Source organism: Lutra lutra, chromosome 1, assembly GCF_902655055.1.
Source record: "Lutra lutra chromosome 1, mLutLut1.2, whole genome shotgun sequence".
NCBI classification, from domain to species: Eukaryota; Metazoa; Chordata; class Mammalia; order Carnivora; family Mustelidae; genus Lutra; species Lutra lutra.
In genome coordinates, this window is record NC_062278.1 from 86,263,204 (window position 1) to 86,288,697 (window position 25,494).

Consider the following 25,494-nt stretch of genomic DNA (forward strand, 5'->3'; position numbering starts at 1 on the left):
CAAAGATAAACTTGAAATGGATAAAAGGCCTCAACATGAGGCAGGAATCTATCAAAATCCTAGAGGAGAACATAGGCAGTAACCTCTTCAACATCGGCCACAGCAACTTCTTTCAAGACATGTCTCCAAAGGCAAAGGAAACAAAAGCGAAAATGAACTTTTGGAACTTCATCAAGATCAAAAGCTTTTGCACAGCAAAGGAAACAGTCAACAAAACAAAGAGGCAACCCACGGAATGGGAGAAGATATTTGCAAATGACACTACAGACAAAGGGCTGATATCCAAGATCTATAAAGAACTCCTCAAACTCAACACACACAGAATAGATAATCATGTCAAAAATGGGCAGAAGATATGAACAGACATTTCTCCAAAGAAGACAAACAAATGGCTAACAGACACATGAAAAAATGTTCATCATCATTAGATATCAGGGAGATTCAAATCAAAACCACCTTGAGATATCACCTTACACCAGTAAGAATGGCCAAAATCAACAAGGCAGTAAACAACAAGTGTTGGAGAAGATGTGGGGAAAGGGGAACCCTCTTATACTGTTGGTGGGAATGCCAGTTGGTACAGCCACTTTGGAAAACAGTGTGGAGATTCCTTAAGAAATTAAAAATAGAGCTACCTTATGACCCTGGAATTGCACTACTGGATATTTACCAAAAAGATACAGATGTAGTGAAAAGAAGGGCCATCTGTACCCCAACGTTCATAGCAGCAATGGCCACAGTCGCCAAACTGTGGAAGGAGCCAAGATGCCCTTCAACAGACGAATGGATAAATAGGATATGGTTCATATATACAATGAAGTATTATGCCTCCACCAGAAAGGATGAATACCCAACTTTTGTATCAACACGGACGGGACAGGAGGAGATTACACTGAGTGAAATAAGTCAAGCAGAGAGAGTCAATATGGTTTCACTTACTTGTGGAGTATAAGGAATAACATGGAGGACATTGGGAGATGGAGAAGAGAAGTGAGTTGGGGGAAATTGGAAGGGGAGACGAACCATGAGATACTGTGGACTCTGAGAAACAAAGGGAGGGTTTTAGAGGGGAGGGGGGTTGGGGGATGGGTGAGCCTGGTGGTGGGTATTAAGGATGGCACGTATTGCGTGGAGCACTGGGTGTGGTGCATAAACAATGAATCTTGGAACAACGAAAAAATAAAATTAAATTAAATTGGAAAAAAAAAAGAAAAAGTCTGAGATCCAAACCTCAGAAAGGTAAGAGAGGGAAAAAAAATAAAACCCAAACCCTCTATTGGCTAAGCCCATCTGCTGCCTGAAGCGTCCACACCTCACTGAACTACCCACTTGACCAAGGGGTCTGGCTGTGGGTGCCTGAGAACCAGAGCCTCGCTGGGCTCTTCATCTCTTAATCAGATCTTTAGACGTTATGGTAATGGAACAATCATTCTACTTGTTTTCCTACCCCAACTGCCCCCCAAACCTGAGTTTTCATTCAAGATTCAAAACACTTACATTCTCTCAGTTTTGCTTTCCATACAATTTCCTCAGAATCCATTTCGACTAAAAGTAATTTAAACTCCATTGGTTGCTCCAAATACACTTCAATGTAACTTTTCAATTTTAAAAGTGAACCATCAACAAATTCAATTTCCTTTAAAAAAAAAAAAAGAGTGAATTTTTTTTTTTTTTTTTTTAATAAGAGCTACAGTCGTTGGCAACATAAAATGTCAGGTAAGGAATGGTAAAGGGGTCAGTGCTGACTTGAATGCTCACTGAGATTCTGATCTCATCCCGTAATCACAGTTCCTCTGATTCTCTTGCTTCTTCCAGCCCTTCTTTACTCAGACCTGCTTTTCCCCCTCATTGAGGCTTCCAGTACTTTGGCCCTATTTTTTTAAGGTGTAAATTTTCAGCGCTTTCTTGGGTTCAGTGTTTTATGTTCCCAAACTAATCACCCTTTCCTAAGTGTTTTTAAACTCCCTCACTGATTTCACTTCAATCATTCCACAACCTGGAAACGATTCAAGACATTTACAGAACCACACTGTTTATTTCATCCGCATTCCTCATTGAACACCACCTTGCCCCCACAAACACTTTCATTGCTATTTTATGGATAAAGATCTCAGAGAAGCTAACGAACTTGGCCAAATCCACATCTAGGAAGTGGGAGATTTGAATTCGCACCTACACACAACCACTACACTTAACCACTACATAGACTGCCCCATGCCTTGGACCTTCTCTCCTCTCCAGACTGGCTAGCAAGTCTGCAGGGAGAAATGTACTTAAAAAAAAAAAAAAAAAAAAAAAAAAAAAATCATTGAACTACACTGGGCCTCACCTTTAAAAACCAACATTCTTACCCTGTCCCCTCCCTTTCCATTATAAACCACTAGCATTATCCTCACCATGGGTCACCAAGGCCTACAGAGCCAAGAGCTTTCTCTCCCAAAGCCCTCTGCATTCCCATTTCCCATTCCCATTTGTCTGGTGCCTGGAGCCCAGCTGCACATCCCCATCACCTCACTTAGGCACGTTCAGTTCCTTCTTCCAGGAAGGTTGCCTATCCCGGTGAATCCCACTCCCTTCCAACCCAGAACAAATGTCACCACATAGGAGCTCTTCACGGAAACCCACTGCACCCATCGCTATGGTAATACATTATACATTAAAATTATTCTTTATATGACTATAGTATGTCTCTCTATATCCTAGCATCTTTTGAAGGAAAAGGTCACAACTTACTCATTTTTTAACTCTTAGCTCTTATCCCAGACTGACTTGTAATAGGTACTTTTGATAAATGTCAGTTAAACAAATCACTAATGGTCTAAAATCAGTAAGAACACCTTAGATTTAACAGAGTTTCACAACTCTCAGAGTACCCCAAAACCATTACCTTGCATAATCATTAGGCTGGGAGATTAGCCCCATTAGCCCAGAGATTTGGTAAAGAGAGAGCACACAATTGGTGACAGAACTGGACTATTTAAAGCCCTCCTGCCACCACCATCTTGTGTAAGCGACACCTCTAGGGACCACCTCAGTCCCTTCCCAGAGAGATAGACCATTTGGTGTGTATTATTCCCTCTCCTAGTGGCTCTCAATCTTGGCAGCACAGTACAGTCACCCTGGGAGCTTTAACAAGCCCAATGCCGAGGCCACTCCCAGAGCAATTAAGTCAGCATCTCTGGGGGTAGGACCCAGGCCACAGACTTTTTTCAAAGCTCCCCTGCAAATTCTATTTTGCAGCAAAGGCCAAGAATCACACCATTTTAAACAAACCCTTCGAAAATTTAATCCCACCCCCCAGACAAGACTGCAGCTGGCTTCTCATGATCACCTTGAGGTGGCGCCTGCCAGGGCTTGATCAGCTCACAAGGGCTAGGAATCAGCCTCTCAGATCCCGGTGCAAAGACTGTGGCATTAGGGGCTAAGGGCAGAGCGGGCGCAGGGCCAGGCTCATCTGTCACCTGGGTGTGGGACCCAGGCAGCTCGATAGCCTGCTCTGCACGTTAGTGGAGGCAGCTCTCTTCAGCCTCAAAGTTGTGAAACTCAAAAAACACCAGGTGGGAAGAAACCCTTTGCAGCTGGAAAGGAAGGTATGGAAGGCTGTCTGCCCAACCTGACCGCTTCTACAGGGCCCGAGGCCTCTGCTAATATGATAATGCAACACGGGCCACCCCCGTCAGCTCCCTCTTATTTCATATTTTAATGTAATGGAAGCAAAACACATTTTCAATTTTTCACAGACTAAGAAACAAACAAAGGGGTGTACAAAAAGAATTTCCACAGAGATGTCTAGTTAGCTAAGCTGCAGCACGTAGTCAGAGCACGCAATGAAAATAAGTTTCAAAAATAACTTTGTCACAGGAAAATGAAATCGCCTACAAATGTCATGGTGTATACAGTGACTAGTTGAAATCTAGTGACAATTTGCTCCCATAACTATTTTTCAAATGCCTTCCAATAAGAAAAAGCCGATAACCTTGTTAGCAACTCTTTCCCATTAACCTTCAGTGCTCTGTGACTTAAGACTAAACTGAAGGTTTTTATTCCTTTGAAGCTAACATTGTTTGAAGAATTTAAAAAACTCAAGAAAATTTAAAACCTTTCTAAAGGAAAAAAGATTAAATAGCCTATTTCTGCAATGGTGGCAAATTAATTCTGAAATTCAACAGCATCTTTGGAATAAGCTGCAAGTTTAGAAAAACAATGGCTTTCCTGTAAATAAAAATGAAAACAAAATGAATTCTTTTAAAACCTTCAAAATAACCTTAGCTACAAAATATACATCCCTGCTGCTACTCCAAGTGGTTTTTTTAAGATATATACCTCGGGGGTGATTTCAGCTTCTGGTTCACTGATCAGTCTGTATTTCTTCCCATTCTGCAATAACTTCTGGCAAACAGGAGGCTTGTCAATTTTCATGAATTTCTTAGAGGAGTGCTTTACTGACTTGGAAATATCCTAAAGGCAGAAATAGGTTTGGGCTGTGAAATGCATCAGTAACAACTGTAAGAACCATTAAGTGCCCAGGCAGTGCACGTGCCCCCAGCATTCTCTTCATGTCCCCCGCACAGAATGACCGCAACGGAAACACCTTCAGGCGCCCTAAAAAGAAACAGCGCAGAGGCTAATAAGGCACCTCGGACCCGCACTGCAAGCTTCTAGGTTTCCAAACCTCTTTCCGCCCAAACACTACAGCCAAAAGCAACCACACACACACACCCTGGCCAGCACCAAAAGTTTGCTTCTGAAGGATTTGAGAAAATTAAATGAGTGCCAGCATTACACGTTTGTACTGATCATCTGTCCATCGTGTGAACAGAAAGCAACTACTTTATTGTACACAGTTCCCCTTTACCCAGAGCTTGCTTCTACCCAGCACTATGTGTTTCCAGCCTTGGCCTCACCACTGTCCCAGACGGGCTACTGATTCGATACACATAGTTCGAATGCCCCACAGAGGCAAATGGGAGACTTTGGCCCAGGCTCCCTTGGGCAGCAGCTGTAGATGTAGCTGAACATGAAATCTGGGTTTCCTGAATGCAAAGTGCAAGGAAATCTTCCTACACAGGAAAAAAAAGTCAATCCCAGAAGGTGTAAAACTACAGCATCAACAGGAAGCCCATCCTGCCCTAACCGTGCCATGCTCCCATTGTTCCAGCGGTGGAATCAGCTCCTCATCCAGCTTCCCAGGAAGGAGAGAGAGAACACCCTTTTATTTTTTTTTTTTTTTTTTTTTTTTTTTTTTTTTTTTTTTTTGAGAACACCCTTTTAATTAACTGAATTTACATGGGATTCTTTTGACTCCATTTGAAGACTAGTTTCCCACCTGAAAGTATTAACTTAAATAAGATTATAGGAAGCATATTTCACCTTCTTAGGAAGAAACTAAAAACCTATTACTTAATAGAGTTCTTAAATTTTAACATATATCGCCAATTACAATCAATGTAACTTATGTTTTAAAGCCATCAAAACACCATAACCTGAAAACACTGGAGACAGGCAGTGTGACCTTGGAGGGGGCCAAGGGCTGGGTACCCCAAGATGGGCCACTCTGGCATGAAGATTATTTTTAAATAATAATAAATAATTAATAAATAATAATAATAATTTTAATATAATAATAATAAATTTTTTAAAAGCAATCAAGGGTGGGGGCATGGGTGAATAGATGAAGGAGAGTAAGAGTACACTTATCACGATTAGCCCTGAGTAATGAATAGAATTGATGAATCACTGTACCGTTCACCTAAAACTAAGATAACATTGTATGTTAATTATACTGGAATTTTTTTTTAATTAACTAATTCAAACAATTTTTTTAAAAAGGCAACCGAAACCCAGCAGATTCAGGAAAGGCTCTTTTTTTTTTCTTAAGATTTTATTTATTTATTTGACAGAGAGAGAGAGATCACAAGTAGGCAGAGAAAGGAGGGGAAGCAGGCTCCATGGTGAGCAGAGAGCCCGATGCAGGGCTCGATCCCAGGACCCTGGGATCATCACCTGAGCCAAAGGCAGAGGCTTTAACCCACTGAGCCACCCAGGCACCCCATCAGGAAAGGCTCTTAACCTCCCTGACAACTGCCTAAAAGACTTTGGACAGGGCGCCTGCGTGGCTCAGTCAGTTAAGTGTCTACCTTTGGCTCAGGTCAGGTCCTGAGATCAAGTCCTGCATCAGGCTCCTCGCTCAGCAGGGAGCCTGCTTCTCCCAATGCCTCTCACCCCGTCTTGTGCTCTCTCTCACTCTCTTGAATTAATAAGTAAAATCTTAAAAAAAAAAAAAAAAAAGAAAGAAAGAAAGAAAAGAATTCAGATAGAGGACCTGCTCCAGAAAGAGAACTGTCACTACAGATAACGACACTAGCACATGAACTAGGTATGGGAGACAGGGAGGAACATAGCAAAGCCTGTTTAAGCAAAGTCCTCTATGTCCCATGGCTCTGAGTGGCCCAAGAGACAGCTGTTTACCAAACATTTATTCTTTTTCATTTCCCTGTGAGTTGCGTTTCTTCCCGTTGAAGTCCCAGACCCCTGCCCCCTTCTGCTTCGATCGGAATGACCGCCCTCCCTCAATCAGAGGACTTGGCATGCCCCAGGCACTGACCCTCTGACCTCTCTAGGTGAGCGCCAAATGAGACCCACAGAGGGCAGACACTTCAGTTAACAAGAATGGGACCCACACACACGGCATCATGTTGGAACACAAAATAGTCAACACTTATTCATTCTCGTTAAATTTACCTTGATGAAGGACTCGTTATTGGTTGCTATGTACACCCGAAAAGACAAGGATGGGTTATGGTCAATGGCTTTGTAGAGAATCACAGCCCCGTGGTGGTATACAGTCTCTTCACTTTGAATAACGGGCCCCACAGGAGAAAGAGAGCTCACGCGCCATTTGACGTGGGTTGTAGAATGATCCATGGTAGATTCTAATGAGGCCCCAGAACTTTTAACATGTAAGACTTTGAACGTCATATTGGCATTGTGGTCTGTTAAAATACGAAGGTAAATCAGCACTCTGGGCAGGACATGGGCTGCACACACATACACACACACACACACGCACAAAAATCAGACATTTAGGAAACAAGTACTTACGACCCAAGCAGAGGGAATGTGGAAACTGAATGGAGGTGAGACAGGTTGGGTCACATTTAACATCAAACAAGGGTCCACCGACAACCCAGGGTTTAACAACCAGGTCTGCAAATTTGCTCCAGGACAAAACGCAATACTTGATGTCAACCTTTCTGTTAACCTCAAATATCAGACCAGTTTCCGTGCACTGGTAAGTTCCCTCTGTGTCCAACTTCAGTCTGCATCGGACAGATAAGAACACCTTTTTAGTACTTATGTTTGGTCGGGGAGGATTTCTTAAAACTATTTATGTTTTTAATTTCATTCAAAAGCACTAATGAAATTCTATAGCCTTCTGAAGAAGCATCACTACCAAAGAAAACAGTCCAAGGAAGTACATAAAGTGTGTGAAATTAATTATGTTGTTCTGTGTTTCCCCTACCTGGGGTCATTTTTATGTGTGAAGTTAAGTTACTGATGATATTTAAGTCTTCTCTACTTACAAAAACTGTTCCCTGGAAAGCGGCCTGGGGGTCACTTGCTCATTTTGTTTCTGGAGAAAAAGTACACACATAAAAGCAGGTAATACAGAAGTAATGTTACTTTCTTAAAGCAAATTAAAGAATCATACTCTATAATGAAAAGATACTTACATTTTCAACATTGCAGTGTTCACAGTGAGGTTGGATTTTTTTAGGTTCTAAATGATAGAGAAAAAGTTTTATGTATATGAATGTGGTTGGCATTTTTGAATACAAATTTTTTCATAAGTATATGCGACAGGATGAGATGACAAAGTTCAAAGGCACATGCCCCTCAGCAATAACAATATTTGGAAGAATATTTTGGAAAATGTCCGTTTATACCTGAATGCGAATGCTCTTTGGGCAATTCCTTCTCCTCCCACTCTTCCGCTGTGAACGAGATTGTCACACATGCATTGGCACAAGTCGGTCACGGGGTAAATCGTACATGACTCAAGCACCCACCTTAGCTTCCCAACCCACAGAACTTTAAACATGTATTTAAACACCTCCACACGTCAATCCAATGACACATGAGACACTATGTCTGTCAATCTCACTCTAGGTCTAAGGTGTGAAAACGGGCTTGAATGCGACTTGAGTTTTGGTGTACCCCATCTCGGCACATAAAACTTTATGTGATCTTTCTATGAGGCCATCATCCTTACACGGGACCCACTCGTCCTCCTTTCACACAAGCACGGGAGAGCAGCAGAGGAACCAGAAGTAAGCACATCGCCTGGTTCTTACTCTGAGCAAAAGCTTCCTCCACGCAAGACCCTCCTGGCTCCCCATCTGTGAAGACAAGAAAGGGCATATGAGCCATCTCTTCATCAGTTATTCCTCCCCAGGGCCAGCATCTCCGCTGGAGAGCGGCAGCCCCCACTGAAGATTCATCCATGGCCCAAGATAACGCTCAGCTGACATCATCCCTCCAGCTATTAGGGTTAGACATCAGCTTAGAAGAAAAGAACCGACATCAGATTTTAGGCCTATTTAAACTGGAACAACTGTAAGTATCTCTGATTTGGCATGTAGATTACTTCCACACGGATAAAGGCCCTATATGGTCTGGCTCTTCATTACTTCATCTTCTGCCTGCCTCCCCACACCTGCTGCCCTCCAGTCACCACCCACCATGTCTCCACCCCAAAGCACACTCCTGACTCAGGGCCTTTGCATATACTGTCTCCTGACACAAACACTCATGTTGCTTGCCCCCTCACATCTTCGTGGTCTCTGCTCAAATGTGCCCTTATCTGAGAGGCTTTTCTGATACAAATGCACACTCCCCCTCCCTGAGACAGGGCCTGCCTGACATATTCATTTCCTTCAGGGCATCTCCCCACCTGGCACACTGTGGTTTAGTGTCTTCTGCTTCCTGTTTCTCTCCCCACTAGAATGTAAGCTTCATGAGGACTGTACCCCTAGGGCCTGGTAAGTGCTCAGTCACTATTTTCTGAATGATTAGACTTCCATACTACAAAATGTATTAAGAAAGGGAAAGCAGGGGCGCCTGGGTGGCTCAGTGGGTTAAAGCCTCTGCCTTTGGCTCAGGTCATGATCCCAGGATCCTGGGATCGAGCCCCACATCCAGCTTTCGGCTCTCTGCTCGGCAGGGAGCCTGCTTCCTCCTCTCTCTCTGCCTGCCTCTCTGCCTACTTGGGATTTCTATCAAATAAATAAATAAAATCTTAAAAAAAAAAATTAAAAAAAAAAAGAAAGGGAAAGCAGGGGCACCTGAGTGGCTCAGTCGGTTAAGCATTGGCCTTCGGCTCAGGTCATGATCCTGGAGTCCTGGGATTGAGCCCCACATCAGGCTCCCTGCACAGCAGGGTGTCTACTTCTCCCTCTGCCCCTCACTCTGATCTTGTTCTCTCTCTCTCTCATATTCTCTCTCTCTCTCTCACTCTCTCTCAATAAACAAATAAAATCTTTTTTTAAAAAGAAAGAAAGGGAACAGCAATGAATTTTTCTATTATCTACACTGGTCACTAGTTGCATGAGCCCGGCCTCTCTGGTGGCATTACTAAGTGTCCCCATGCTTCACTTTCCACATCTATCAAACGGGGATTAGAATAATACCACTCCCCCCAAAAAATTAAGGAAAATTAAATGACCATTCCCTAATTCAGTAAGTGTTAGGTAACTATTATTAACTATAATTTTGCTACAGTGATAGGTGGGACTCATTAAAAAATTTACAAATTCTAGACAACAACTCCTGTCACTTAAGGCAAGACCTAATGTGTCAAATGCTTGGTTTTACATTGTAAACATCTGAACAACCTCTAAGAGGGTCACCCCATGGGTAAGGCACTCACCAACACATACACAAGGTCCTATGCCATCCCCCATGCCCATAAAGTACAGACACCCCCCAGGACAGCGCTCCACCACAACACACACAAGCTGCCTGATCTGTCAGCCTATCGGGAGCTCCAGCTTTAAAAAAAAAAAAAAAAATTAAGATAACATGGCAACGGAGATTAAAAGTATTAAAAGAGATTAAAAGTATTCAGAGTCCTGGACTCAGAACACTATAGATCTGAAATACCGACCACCTCCTCCACCACACCACCCTCCAATCGTATTTCCTCAGTCACTGTCCTATAAAGGATCATAAAATTCTACTTTATTGATTGGCTGTACGTCTGCATTGTATTTCATCCATGGCCCATGGTTTTCTGCCTTAGGAGCAGAGAAAGTGAAAGAGATCAGAGAATCCTAACCAGCTGGCAAACACCGAGCCTCTGACCAGGTCTTCCCAGCCAAAGCAGAGAAATCGATGTAATTCTCCCCAGCTTAACCACCACAGCTTCCCTTCAAGCATGGTTGCGTGACCCCAGAGTTCATGCCTGTGAGTAGAAAGCATAGCCACTCAGGCAGAGAACGGGTAGGCCTGCACTGTCAGCTAGAGCACAGAGGAGCGAACAGTCCAAGGCAGCCCACCTGGTCTTTCCACCTGACCTGAAAATGGAGGCAAAGAATCACAGACCTTTTAACAAAGAGAATAATCTTGGGGGAAGGCAGGACTCTTCCATGACCTGGGGCTCCAAAGACAAGCATCCTCAGCCCACCCACAGAAGATGCCAGGACACTTGGACTGCCAGAGAATACCAAGATGTCTAACCCAGCCAAGGGCCAGCCCCTCCATGCTCCACGTTTGCCCTGCTGACCACACTGACCGCACCAATTTTGAGCCTATCTTGAGCCTCACTGACTCCAAATGCCTTCCACCTATGTTGCCTGCCTGGGTGAGGCCCTGGCCCTGACCTAGCTTCTGGACCCTGAGGGTCCTGACTTCGGACTCTGTGTCTCTACGGCCCTTTACCCAGTTATTACCAGGGATAACAGCAGAAACCTGATCCAATGCCAGCTTTCTAGTTTCATTTCTATTTTAATCCAATCTATGGAGGCTGGACTTTCGACTGCATTTTGGAGGATGAAATAATCCATAATGTACAGAGAACTGGGGGTGAGAGGGCTGGCACACATTTTTTCTTTATGGCTATCAGAATATGACATCTCCACGAGGGTGCTACTCACATTATTACAGCTTCTCCTCAATGTATAACATGATTGCAAGAACCTACCATCACAGGTTCTCCACTGAGAAATTGCAGAGAGAATCAGATTATATAAGGACTTATGATCGAAGAGACTTCATTTATTTTAAGTACTGCAAAGGAGCCCTCTGACTGCCCTGCTACAGCATTCAGGGGCAGATCAGAGTCTAAGAACCGCGGGGAAAAATCCTACGGTAAAAGAAAATCACTTAAAATACAAGCTTAGTCACTCACAAAACTTTCGACAAAAACCATATTTTATATTTAGAATCCCCTTCAAGTGGTTTCATACTCAAGTTGTTCACGGATAGCTACAACAGCATGCCAGAAACTCCCAACCACAAATGGTGCATTTGCAGCGGCAGGCAGTCAGTGGGCCACAATCCGTGAGCAGCGAGCCCCACCGAGGCAAGCTGCAGCAGCTTACGGCTGGCCCCTCAGGCAGGGGCCTCAGAGCAGCACTGCACATGTACAGTCTTGGTACCGACACACATCACGGGCACATGCTTTTTTTGCCCTGTGTAGTGAGCTCACATTTCCAAAACACTTAGAGAAGTTTCCTAACGTTCACCTTAATTTTGCACGGGGAGAAAGATAACGAGCAAGTGATCGGCAACATAAAAATCCCAGAGGCTATCCTCCCCTTTCTTCCTTTCAACAACAAAAAATAAAATTGAGAGGAAGGATATACTCACTTGTTTGTTCTGGTTCTGGTTCCTCATTATCTACAAAAAGCAAAGAAGTCTAAATCAAACTCTTGACAACCAAGAGGAAACACGGGCTAATGGGAGAATAGGTAAGATGTTTGGCTCTCGCCAACAGCAACCATTTCCTGCCTTTCTTTTTCAGCTCATCCTGTCCTCCCACTTCGCTTGCCAAGTGGAAAGTATTTACCACATAGGCATTTCTTCAGGACTTCACAAAACCATGCTAGTAAGAGGTCCTCAAACAATATAAGGGATGTGTGCGTTACTTTAAAATAAAAATAAAGGCTCATAGGTTTAACCAGAATTCCGTGATTAAGGAAAAGCGTACGTTACTCACCAGATTCACTCTCAGAGCTGCTCTCAGAACTGCTGTCCTCTCCTGAATAGAAACATATGCCAAGGGACGTTCGCAGTGGATAAAAAATAAAAACTATTTTTTAATTATATCTATTATAAAATAGATCCAAACTCAACTAATTTCTTCCTAATTTAATAAATTCTATTGAGTCCAAAACCAGTCTGGTTTCTCTAAGAGGGGGCTTGTTTTTCTCTGGAACTGGACAGAAAATACTGAGTACGAGCTCCTGTAACCCTCTGGCTGCGGGAACCACTTCCTCTGGTTGTTTCTCAAGCCCTTCCCAGCAGTGACTCGCCCTCCCTGATCCTGTCTGGCTCCTGCATTTGCACATCTGGACATGTCACACACACTAGGCCAGTGACACAACTGTGCAGAAGTCCTGGAGTGTGCGTGCCACTGACTGAAGCACAGGACAAACATAGTCCCTATTATCCAACTACTTCTGGAAAAAGTGGTCCCCAAGAACGCTCCCTCCACCTCCTCACTCCCGACTCCATGTCTCAGTCCATTGCAATCACGCTTCTGTTCCCACAGCTTGCTGGAAATCCTCTCCCTGATGTCCCTAAAGGACCACTAACCCCCAGAAAAGAACTCCTGCAGGTAGACACCAATCACTCCCTCCTGCCCACAGGACCCTCCCAAGATGTCTGTCCTGGTTCTCCTACCTCTCTAAGAGCTTTCCACCAGTGGCCTTGCAACTCCTCTCTTCTCCCACCACCCCCATCCCCAATTAATGCCCCAGGCCCCACATTCCCAGCCTCTCTTCCCCCTTGAGCCCTCAGCAGGCATGGCACCAACTCCCCAGTAGGATCCCGACCACCACCTCCAGGGACATCTGGGCCTCTCCTGGCAGACCCCAGGAGATGCCCAGGCCCAACCTACCAGCCAGGCTCATTCCCCCACTCCCACTCCTCATTCTCTGTACCTCCCAGTTTCCAGACACTGCCTCCCCCTCCACACAGCCTCTGGATTCAGCAAGTACACACATGGAAAGCTGTTAGCATTATTCCCAAACCCTCCCTCCCTATGTTCGTAAGGAAGGAGTGGCAGCAGTTACAGGGAGGAAGGAAAAGATCTGAGAATAATGACGAGAACAATAATAACCGCAGCCCATAGCAGCTTGTTCTGAGTGTTCTATGTGCCAGGCACGTATATATGTTAACTTGTTTACATGTATTTACTCACTTTTTTTAATTCATTGTGTATATGTATACTTTACATATATTTATGTAAAACACTTCACACGTATTTACACCTTTCTCCTCACGACTGTCCAATCATGAAAGCAGAGGCCAGCCCACCTGCAGGGCTAGAAGCACAGAACAGGGGTTCTCAATGCTGGCTGCACCTTGGAACCACCTGGAAAGCTTTCTCAACACATCCATGCCCGGACTCAGCCCATCCCTAGAGGTTCTGATTTAGCTGGCCTGGGGTGGGGCCTGAACAGCAGTATTTACCTTTAAAGTCTCCAGATGACTGCAACGTGCAGCCAGGACTGAGAACCGCTGCCCTAGAATCAATCTATTTTAACTACTCCCCTAGTCCCCAAACTTGAACGCCAGGATGACTGCCGCTCCTTCTCCAAGCCTTTCCAGGTACCTTCCCACTGCCCGGAAGTCCCTCCCCCAAGCCTCACCTCTGGAGTTCCCAGGGATCCATTCAAACCCAGCCCAAAGTCACTTCTGGCGTCCTTCCCCCACCCCCCACCCCCCCCCCCACTCCAGGCCTGCGACCCCTCCTGTCACAGGGACCAACTGGCAAACAGTGGTTGCTTGTCTCCGGTTGGTCTGTGAAGCCTTAAGGACCAAGGCCATGTCTTATCCCCTTAGTTGCCCAGCACCCACCCTGACACACAACACTCAAGGTATGAACGAACATTGACCCAGCTTCAAAGTACCTAGCAGACCAAGACCAGCCTCCTAGTCAGTTTCCTCGCTTAGGGAAACTGCCACCTACCAGTCTGGGGCGGTGTGCCTCCTTCTTCAGTCTCTCCTTGCCCTTCGTGTAAGGAGGCCAGCTTGCAAGGCAGCAGTTGGGAAATGCCTGAATGCAACAGAGTAGCCGCAGTCCATAAGTAAAATAAATGATCATTCTCAAAAACGGCAAACACTCCATAGAGTGTAAGTTTTTTAACACCTCCACACTGACTTAGGAGTACCGTACCTTTTCCTTCTGAAGGGGCATTGTGAGGGTCATCACTGCAACAAGAAAAGAAAAAGACTTTGAAAAACTGATACTAATTTTATATAAAATAATTACAAAAATCTTCAAGATGATCATTATATTGTTTCTCCAGAAATGCTGCAAATTAAAGAACTCTCTCCCTCCTCAAAGGTCTTCCTGCCCCTCTCACTCTCCACCTGTGGCCTGACCCCACACACAGCCAGGCCAAACTCATCAGTGGGGCTTCTTGGGAGTGCGCCTGACCCCTTCTTGTCCCATCACACCCCCAGGAGCCAGCACCACACTTCCCAGGCTCACGGGATTGCCATTCCATGCCCAGCCATCTGGCCGTCCTCTGTCACGTCCCTAGGCACACAGTCCTAACTGTCCATCCCGCGCTGGCATCCAGCCCTCCATCTGGTTGCGTGAGTCATCCTCCCTCTCCCCGGTCATCTTGCTCTGCCTCCCTGGCCTCCTCCCTCACATATGGCACCCCAAATAGTGAGGGCTCCTGTAGCAAGCATGTAATAAGAAGGCCTCTCCCTTGTCCTCTCCATGCCTGAACTCTCTGTGCCCTATGCACATGGTCTCCACTCTCCCGCTCCCCAATCCCCCCTGCACTCAAAGCCACCTGGCTTCTGCTCTCCCACGCTGCCACTGACTTCTGGCCAACAAACCCAGTGGGCCCTCTGCAGTCCTCAGTGACCACAGCCTCACGAGATGAAGCAGGTGGCAGGCTTTTCCGTGGCTTCCGTGTCCCTTCTTACCTGGTCTGCTGGCCCCTCCCACCTCCCCTGAGGCAGTGACCTCCCCCCTCTCTGTGTGCTTCACCCCTGCCCCAGCCTCCATCAGCCTCCAGGGCAGCAGCAGCTACGTGATCAGGAGTCACCCCTGTACGCCCTTGTCTTCCCACCTCATACCACCTCAGGCTGCCCCTTCACACCAGGGTTTCTCATCCTAAATCTGCACCTCCTTTCCAGTCCTCTTCTTGGAGTTCCAGGTGCCCACGGCCTTTCAATTAACTACTTTAAATTAGCTACGCTGTTAAGCACTTTAAATTAACTACGCTGCTATCCATCTTCAGGGAGAACCTGCTCCTCCTGACCTGTCTCTGCAGAGAATCCCATCCCGGGGGCACTTGGCTGGGACCTCGGCCCTCACCAGCTCCTGCCCCTTCTTGCTCATCAAGCAGCCAGTCCTCCTGAGCCTCCCTCTAGACACCTCTCCAATCTGTCCCCTCCTCAGCATACACTCTCTGCCTCCGTTCCAGTGCACTCCCTCTCTCCCCTCTCTCTCTGTGTCTCACCGTGGGCCCTCACCTGGCTGGCTGAGGGTAATTTTCCCATAATTACTATGCAGGCCTGCAGTCTCCCTCTTCTGGCTCATCAGTGACTATCAGTGGGGTCTCCTCACACCTTTGCTTCTACCCTTCTGTGGCTTCTCACTGGTTTCTGGCTAAACCTAAGCTCCTTGGCAGGGTGCACAATGACCTCTACCCTGTTCCTTGTCTCCCCTCCATGAGCTCACCCAGAGTGAAAGATCTTCGGTGTCCCAAGCACACCCTGGATCACTCACACACACACACACACACACACACATACATCACTCTCTGTGTCACCACCCCCAACCTAGGGTCACTGCCTATGGCCTTGCAAATCATGTGCCCCAACTCTGGGGGCTCTGTGAACATGCACTCTGCAGGGGGTGTTGGGGCACCCCCCGGAGGTGTGTGTGCACAGAAGTGACAGCCCGGCCCTCCCTTTGATGCCAAAACTCCTATTCATCATGGAAAAACAGCACTTCTCATAGTATAGTCTGAGGAACATGAGAGCTATTTGAGGTACCCTCTAAAAACTGTTGTTCTGGGCCCACTGAATCAGAATCTTTGAGGAATAAATGAAAAGTGAGGAAGAAAACAACAATGATGTTATTTGCACTTATACATATTTAAAATCTTTATTTTCTCATTCCATCACCGCAAAAAGTCTCTAAAGGCCATTTTACTAATGCAGAGACTGGCTCAGACAGGTTAATTAACTTCCTCAGGGTCACAGAGCTAAGGACTAGAGAAGGAGCACCTGACTCTAGCCCTTTATAACTTCAAAGCCCACACACTTGCCTGGCACAGTGCCTTCCCTCCCTGCCCACCACTCCACCCCCAAATCCCAACCCTGGGAGCAAAGTGAGGACCCAGACAGCAAGGGCAGCAGACCAACTGCTTTCCCTCTCCCTCTTCTCCCATGTCAGTTGGGATCCCCGGATGTTGGTGTTGTAAGCCTCCTCAACTCAAGATTTTAGGTAAACGTCCCCAAGTATTTGGTATTTCCCAAGCTCCATGGTTCTAGGAAATACACACATCCTCGTTTTCAGACTTAAATCCTTTTGTTCTTTAATCCTCAACTCTTGCTCAAAAGGTCAGGCCATGGTGGCGAAGTTGTAATTGGGAAATGCTTTAAGAAACTAAGAAAGGCTAAAATATGGTTTTTGGGTTTTTTTTTAAAGATTTTATTTTTTGGGGAGCCTGGAGGGCTCAGTGGGTTAAACCTCTGCCTTCGGCTCAGGTCATGATTTCAGGGTCCTGGGATTGAGCCCTACATCGGGATCTCTGCTCGGCAGGGAACTTGCTTCCCCCTCCCTCTCTGCTGCCTCTCTACCTACTTATGATTTCCCTCTCTCTCTCTCTCTCTCTCTGTCAAATAAATAAAATCTTTTTAAAAATTAAAAAAAATAAATAAATAGAAGATTTTATTTATTTATTTAACACAGAGAGAGACCACAAGTAGGCAGAGAAGCAAGCAGAGAGAGAGGGAGAAGCAGGCTCCCTGCTAAGCAGAGATCCCGATGTGGGGCTCGATCCCAGGGCCCTGAGATCATGACCTGAGCCGAAGGCAGAGGCTTAACCCACTGAGCCACCCAGGTGCCCCTAAAATATAGTTTTTAATGAAATGTCTAAAAGAATAAGCCAGATGTGCCACCTTCTTTCTCTAGACTCCTACCTCTTATAATGCGGTCACTATGCCTTTTAATTTGAATTATGAGAACATGGATTGAAAGTTGGTCATTCTTATTGCATAAAATATGCCTGGTTAAAACCCACTTCTGTGTTCTCAACAAAACTGTTTTTCTCCTTACTAGCACTTTCATTTTCCCCTTTCTGCAGCTGCTTATCTGTTTTCAGACATGTATCCATCTGCTTAGATACTACAACTTTTGCTAAAACCCAGAAAGCCTCTGCATAAAGCCTTTATTTTCTCCATGAAGTAGATGAGAGTGAGTGGTGTCCAAGATGAGATTAGTGAGGCCCAGAGGTAGAAGGCCCCCACCCTCAGCACAGAAACACCAGGCACCAACAGCGGGACAGTGATGCAGGTGGGGCTTAGACCGGATGAAGAGGACGCAGCTCCTCTCCCCCCACAAGGCAGCTCTCTCCCCCACCCCCATCCCCCACCCCCGCCTCAGGAAAGCCAGACCCCAGGGGACCCACAGGGCCTCTTGCAACTGAATGAATGTCAGGTGGCCACCCTCTCTTCTATGATGGGCGCTGTCCTAAAGTAAAACCACAGCAACTATCAAATGAGAGCAGCTAGTCCAAATGCTCTCAGTGTAATTCAGGGACTGGAGAGAAGTAGGAAAGGGGCAGGGACATCTATTCAGGACCTGAAGATTCTTAAATACTGATATGGATTCCATCATTGTTACTAGGTAGAATTTTCCTGCAGTTCCGACACCAGCATCAAATATAAATGCTGCAGGGGCGCCTGGGCGGCTCAGCAGGTAAAGCCTCTGCCTTCGGCTCAGGTCATGATCTCAGGGTCCTGGGATGGAGCCCTGCATCGGGCTCTCTGCTCAGCGGGGAGCCTGCTTCCTCCTCTCTGCCTGTCTCTCTGCCTACTTGTGATCTCTGTCAAATAAGTAAATAAAATCTTAAAAAAAAAAAAGAATATATATATATAAATGCTGCCTCCTACCTATCAGCTCCCAGCCCCAGACTGGTACAGTCCCTTCCCTTAAGGGGAAACAAAAACACCCTGCGTCCTATTAAGTGACAGTGTTTATTACCTGTTTGTTGGAAAATGTGGATTCTGTGAAACTAAGTGCAAATGAGTAAAACCAGTTGTTGTCAGAATTAAGTCATAGCTGCAATTAAATGAAACCTGAGAGCAACACCAAATCCTCACGTAAGTTCAGGACCTTAAAACTTCCAAGAATGCTTTCAGACCCACAAGAGCACCAGCTCCTCACACGAACTCTGCCAGGAAGACGTGGCCAGGACTGCCATCCCCACGTGCAGATGGGGACACTGCAGCTCAGAGGTCTTGCTTGGGTCATGTAGCCAAACCCACCTGGGGCAGGAGCGATGCAGGAGAACCAGAACACAAGCACTCCAAGCTCTTGGAGGAAGCCCCATGTCCCCCCTTGGCAGCCAGCTTGACTCTGTGCAGCCTGGACAGGTGGCTATTGGGCATAGGAATGATTTCACTCCAATCTGGCTCTATAAGTAATAGGTCTCCACCTAAAGATTTTTAACAATCCTTAAAGTAAAAATAAAGTCTCAATATGATAATGGCTTGTATTTGTTAAATGTTGGCTGTGTGCTGGAAATTAAGCCAAGGACTCAGCCTATGTCGATCAGCTCATTTAACCATCATGGCCATCTTTTAAGTGCCTAACACTGGGCTAGTATGTATCCCCATCGCACAGAAAAAGAAATAATGCTCAGAGATCTTGGGTGACTCATTCAAGAATCATGGTCTATCTGATTGCAGAGTCCAAACTTTTATCAGTACAGTTTAATGACAAAAAGCTAAAAATTCTGCCAAGCAGAATAATGACAAAACACCAGTCTTTCTTCCTACTAAGGTTCCTACTGCCGATGAAGGTAATTCTCCACTGTAGGTAAACAGAGTTTTTAGGCATAATTACATCCATAATAAGCCCCAAATCCTCCTCTAACTAACTTCTCACCAGAATTAAACCATCTGTAACCAAACTAATGGTAACCCCCAGGTTTTACTTCTTTTAGTCCCTATCGACCTTCTAGAAAACAGACGATAACAAGTAAAGTAAAACCCATAAGTAAATCAGTTAAAGAAAGTGAAAAAGATTTTATGTTAGCCACAAACTAGAGTTAAAATGCACAATCATGAAATAACTATACTTCCCAGGGCATAGTCCCAATGCAAATAATATTCTCTATAACATAGATCTCTTTCCCATCAACTCAGATGAACAAACGCCTATTTATCCTATGACAGGTGCTGCACTTGGCAGAGGGGATATAAAAGTAACACAAGACACATGAACCTTGTCCCAGGGGAGGAGGAAGGCAGATCAGAAAACAAATACATTTGTATATGGGCAGGGAGAGTAAAATAAAAATAAACATAAGTATAGTGTTAGCCCAGAGCAGGCTCTGAGGAACTGGGAAGAAACTGAGCTCTTATGCTAAGATCACAGGCACATGACTAACTACACAGCCAATTAAACCATAATACTAAGGCCATCTTGCATTTTCAAAGAGTGCTGCTTCCCCACAAGCAGGATCCTCTAGCTATTAGGCTCAGAAAAAGCTGAAAATGAAAAGGACCCTACAATATCTTCCAGTCTGATGCATCATTCTACAAGGGGAGATGGGAATCTAGGAGAGGGTAAGTGAATATATACCCACGATCACAGAGCAAGTTATAAGCAGCACAATATCACAACTTGTCCCAGGTCTCCTGGTTTCTTCATCAATTTATTCAACTAACACGTGTGGAGCGTGTGTGCCAGATACCAGTAAACAAAGGAACAGGTCTGTGCCTTCCCCAGCCCATCAGCCTGATGGCGAAGCCTGACTTCCTGTATCTGAGACAGGAAGTGCTTTGAGAGAATGACAAGAAAGCTCCTCTAAGATTGAGGAATTGGGGAGGGCTCCCAGGGGAAGTGACATTTAAGCTGAACGACAAAGGACAGCAGAAATGGACAGGAGAGAAGAACTGGGAGTAGCGCGGGGCAGCTCCTGTCGGAGACAGGAAAGAGTGGATCAAGGTCCAGAAACAGGAGGAAAGCAAGTGTGGTCAGGGGGAGAGAAGCAGGGGATGAGGAAGGTCAGGGAGGGGGAGAAATCCTAACACTATAACCAAACTGATAGTAACCCCCAGGAGGCTAGTGGCAATGATTCAGTCTGCTGAGTAGTCTCTACATTTCCATCCTGGGAAGACTGAAAATGTGAAAGCAGAGAAGGAAGTCAATAGTGCAGGGTCCCAGAATCTGCTGTCCTCAACGTCTTCCACGGGAACTGCCTAAACGTATAAGACCCTCTGACAACCTGCAGGTTAAGACACTGCTTGTGTTGAGTCCAGAGGCCTAAGCATTTCCCCAAAGAAAACCTCAGTCCCCCAGGCCACAAGAGCCAGTCCCCCTGCCAGGGCAGTTGTAGTACTAGGTGACAAAAACCTCCCAGGGAGCTATGTAACTTTAAAGCACACTCCAAGGAAAGTGTCTTCATTCAGAACCAAGCTCTGGAAGCCAACAGTGCCCTCCCCACAAGCCAAGACAGAAAGACTTCCATCCATGCCAAGCCCTCCAGGACCAGCCCTGAGGTAGATCAGAGACTCAATAAAGGGAAGTTAGAGGCAGGTGGGGGAGTGGGGGCAGGAGAGATGTGGGCACCTGGAGCCACCAGCTGTCCATCCCCTTGAGGATGCTGCCTGAACCAAGCCGGCTTCCTATCATGACCTATTTTCTTTTCTTCTTTCTTCCCAAAGATCACCACTTCCAATTAGCTCGCTCACAAAAGAAGCCATCCTATGGGTTTTTTTCTTCAATGTTCAGGTCCCTGAATAAAAGCACAGTCTTAGGTTCTTCCAAAGGTCCTTAGCGCTGGCAAAGATGGAAAATGCACGGAGCTGGCTCAACCGGCCGGCTCCTTCACCCACCCCATCCCCTTTTTAAGTTACTCCAATAGGAAAAAATAATGGTGGAACTGGTAGGTCTTTGGGTAACAAAAGGCTGAAGGACTCACTGTATATTATTTGTATTAGGCAAAAACTGGAAGCAACTATCATGCTCACTAAGAGTAAGAAATGGATGAACAAAAATGTGACATTATCATATAATGGAGTACCGTGAGCAATGAGAATGAAAGAGCTGCTTACACACAACACTGTGGATCCATCTCACAAACATAATGTTGCACAAAACAAGCCAGACATGAAGATTATATGCTGCATGATGCTATTTTTAGAAAGTTTACAAACAAGCAAAATTAATCTCTTGTTCCTTTGGGAAGGAGAAACATGACTGTGAGTAATCAGAGTATGAGAGGGCCATCTAGGGTGCCATGTTTTATGTCTTGACCTGGGCAGTGGTTACATAATGTTCACTTGGTGATGTGCAACTTATAATGCTTGTGTTTTCTGTCTGATTGTGTACACATACACATACACACACACACACACACACACACACACACACACAAAAGGGTTTTTGGCATGTGGGGAAAGGAAAAGGAAAGTATCTAGAACTTCGGCTTTACACGCCACAGTTGTGAATGGAGAAGGACCCTGGCTGGTGGGAGGGCAAGATGAAGAGGCTAACTGCATTGGGGATATGGCCTAAAAGGCAGCTAGCTGTGGGGTGGCAGGAACGCAGGGAAAGAGTTTCAGGGTTTATTTCCTTTCTCCTCCTTGTACCTGTCAGTGAGAGCTTTGCAAAACGTACTCCAAAGGGAAGTGGGGCCAGGAGAGAAATGGGCTGGAACCACGCTGGCAGGGAGAAGGGAGGCAGCTGGGACATTTCCAGCAGTGAGAAGACAAGAAGGGAAGGAGGAAAATAGAAGAGAAATCCTGAGTGCCTGGAGTGAACAAAGAGAGCTCTCCTGAGCTGAAGATGTGTGGGGTGGGGGAATTCCCATGACTCAACCCTGTTTCTCTTCTCCCCTCCCTGAACCAACAACATGCGATATACACCTGCAGGAATACAGTTATTGCACTGCTCTGCTGTAATTTGTTTCCAAGTCTGGGAACTAGAAAAAACAATGAGTGAGAGTGAAGGGGTGTGTACAGCCAAGGAGTCCACATCCCCAGCATCCAGCACATGGTTTGGCATATAATTTGCACTGGAAAAAAAGTGTTCATTGAACAAATATGCGACAGAAAGAACAGGGTAGACATAAAGACTCTATGCCTCAGTATTTTTAAAAATCTATAAGAAACAGTTTAAATGGCCAAAACTGTGAGAAGGGAATGCTGTGCAGCTACTAAAAATTATAATCAACAGTAGCTAGCATCTGTGGGGTGCTTTCCAGTTTACAGAGACTGGCACCTCACCCTTGGCTGATACTGAATTTTATGGACTTTGTTGCCATATTGAAACATGAAAATGACACATTAGGAACAATCTCCCTGAAGAGGCCAGAAAGATCAGAGATGGGGGACTAAGGAGTTTTGGTGCAAAGAGTAGGGGTGGGTCCATATCCTCCAGCAATACCAGCAGGGGCTGGTAGTTCTGGGTAGTCAGCAGAAAAATTCAGTTAGCTCTGTTTGTGTAAATAACTGTGTTAATGTCACATACTGTATTTCAATTCACTTCCTCTCTTTATTGTTCTGGCAGGGGGGAAAATTTACTTCTAGTGAAGATTTAATTCAGAGCTCTTTAACAATCATTCCCAGGACTTGCTGTTGGGTAAATATCCTCTGTAAGCAGAGTTTTTGATACTCGATGTGGACTCAGTTCGTGTCCTGTGGTTTTGCCCGTGATCCTAACCTCAGGAAACCAAATAGTCAAACCTATCTACACACAGACTTTTCTAGGCTGCCTTTCTGATTGCAACAGTGTTTTAAAGAAAGGCAGGGGCAGAAAAAACAAACCTCCCTCCTCCCTGTGAGAAACTGGACCTGATGTTTAATGACCCACGAAAAAGTTAAGTCATGGACACTTTAAACTTGGGCACTCGCTCCTTGCTCTAGTTGTTCCTGTAGAAACTTGGTTCTGCAGCAGTGACTGTCCTAAAAGAAAATTTTCTGCAGTCTGAATCCTTGCTGAGCGTTTCTGCACTGCTTTGGGTGACTTCCTGCAAGCGCTTAACGGCAATGAAAGGATTACCTAAAGGATGTATTTCACAAAGCGCCCATCACATACTTGCAGAAATACTACATCCGATGCTAAAAGCTCCTTTTGCAAATGACAGTAACTCTGGAGAACACGCCCACAATACCCTTAGAGCATCCCCAAACTAGCTCTTAATAAACATTCCCATGTAAAAAGCAGCTACTTTTAAAGGTCTGGTGACAAACAGAGGCATTGGCTCCCTTTACAGTAATAGCAGAAATCCTTCAAGCAATGTTAATTGGAGCCTGCCGTGCGTGAGACGTGTTAGCGCCACATGGCGGGTGAGGGGCTGCTGCTGGTAGGGCCGCCACACATGGGCAAGGCGGGGGCGGAGAGGGGGCGTCAAGGGAACCAATCCTACCCTCGACTTCGACTCAACAATTTAAAAGCCGACAGTGTCTGGCAAAACGCCGGGCACCCTCCTGGAGCGACCTCCCAAGTCCTCTTCCAGTACGGAGGGCGCAGGAGCTCCCGAGAGCTGAAGCCCGGGAGCTAGGGGCAGATGAGGACAGCAGAAACCGAGCCTCGGGGGCGGAGAGTCACGGCGGAGGCGGGAAGCGCGCGAGTCCACCGCGGGGAGCAAGGGGGCGCCGCAGGGCGACCTGCCCTCCATGGCCCCCACCGGCCGCCCAAAGCCGCCTCCACCAGGAGGATGTGAACTACCTCGGGCCCACCTGCCACTGCGGCGGTGCCGAGCCCAGGCGCCCAGGGAAACGCGGCCGCAGGCAACAGCAGCGCCGCCTGTAGGCCCCACCTCTGGGTCGCGAGCGCGGGGCCTCCGGAGCTGCGCGCCGCCGCCTCCTCCCGCGCGGGCACCTGCGCGCGACCCCGCTACCGCGGGCCCTACCCAGGTGCGGCCCGCCGAGACCCCGGGCCAGGACTAGAGGGCAGGAGTGGGGCACGGGGGGCGCACTGGCTCCCCACGCTCTGGGCCCGCGTGAGGCTGGCGCCGCCGCCGAAGTGTGCTTTGTTTTCGCGGCCGGAGCGGGGATGTTGGGACGGGAGTGGAACCCTCACCCCCGCCCGCGCAGGGCAAGGGCAGAGCCCGGGAGGGTCTGGGGGTTGCCGAAAGGAGCAAAGCCTTTTCTGCAACTCGGCGACGTTGGGCCCAGCCGTCGCCCAAGCCCGCTCCGCCCCTTCTCCTTCCGAAACCCCCAGCCCCGCAGATGCGCTCACCTCCTTTCCGCGACCCCCACGCCGCGGCTCATCGTCGCTCTGCAGCTGGGAGGGGGCTCCACGCGCGCCCCGGGCTCGGCGCTCAGTGCGCGCCGGGCTGGCTGCTGGAGGGGCTCGCGGAGGGAGCGCTGCCCTGCACACTTGGAGGCGGCCGACGCTGCGGGGGGAGGGAAGAGGGCGAGCGAGAGCCACCGTGGGAGGGGACTGGCTGGGAGGGGGTGCCGGGCGCGCATCCGCAGCGGCCGCTGCAGCCTGAGGCTGCAGAGGCTCCGGTAACGGAAACGCACGCTCGCCAGCGGCCCCGCGCGCGCACACTGGCGTGTACACCGGCGTGCACATTCGCACACGTGCGCACACCGGCCCAGCTTTGGCTGCTGGTCGGCACCCTCGCCCTGAGGGAACTCGGCTTGATGACCCTAACCCGCGGTTTCTGTGAAGAAGAACCAGCGCCATTCTTTCAGAAGGGGTCAGAAAGCTCAAGTCATCCAGATTGGGGCTGGCTACTCCAGTATCTGGGGATTTTCAGCTGGGGACCATGAGACACACACACACACACACCCCAAGAGGTTCCCAGATTTGCTTCTTAGGATCTATAAACCCCCTGAAATTGTCAGGTTTTGAATCTAAAATACAAGTGCCTGGAATGAGGTGCCACAGCTTTTATCAGATTAACGGCTGGCTTAAACCGCCCCCCCCCCCAAAAAAAACCATGAAGATGGATGGATTAAACCAGTGGTTCCCAAACTTTGCAATGTATTAAATCACCCAGAGAGCTTTTAAAATAGCAATGCCCCAGGTAGCATCTCAAACCAATTAAACCAGTG

General features: G+C 46.9%; 1 protein-coding gene across 1 annotated transcript in view; it reads right to left on the reverse strand.

Moving 5' to 3' along the window:
- LOC125099700 (uncharacterized) overlaps positions 1 to 24,967 on the reverse strand; it is a 35,103-nt gene extending 10,136 nt beyond the window's left edge. The window contains exons 1-13 of the mRNA XM_047728999.1: positions 24,671 to 24,967; positions 14,402 to 14,436; positions 14,195 to 14,281; positions 12,218 to 12,259; positions 11,869 to 11,898; positions 8,355 to 8,399; positions 7,947 to 7,994; positions 7,734 to 7,780; positions 7,584 to 7,633; positions 7,102 to 7,319; positions 6,742 to 6,992; positions 4,324 to 4,458; positions 1,498 to 1,636 (exon numbers count right to left, since the gene is read on the reverse strand). Of these exons, the coding sequence (XP_047584955.1) occupies positions 1,498 to 1,636; positions 4,324 to 4,458; positions 6,742 to 6,992; positions 7,102 to 7,319; positions 7,584 to 7,633; positions 7,734 to 7,780; positions 7,947 to 7,994; positions 8,355 to 8,399; positions 11,869 to 11,898; positions 12,218 to 12,259; positions 14,195 to 14,281; positions 14,402 to 14,436; positions 24,671 to 24,903 (1,360 nt within the window). The 5' untranslated portion in view covers positions 24,904 to 24,967. The remainder of the gene's footprint in view (positions 1 to 1,497; positions 1,637 to 4,323; positions 4,459 to 6,741; positions 6,993 to 7,101; positions 7,320 to 7,583; positions 7,634 to 7,733; positions 7,781 to 7,946; positions 7,995 to 8,354; positions 8,400 to 11,868; positions 11,899 to 12,217; positions 12,260 to 14,194; positions 14,282 to 14,401; positions 14,437 to 24,670) is intronic.
- Between the last annotated feature and the right edge of the window lie 527 nt (positions 24,968 to 25,494).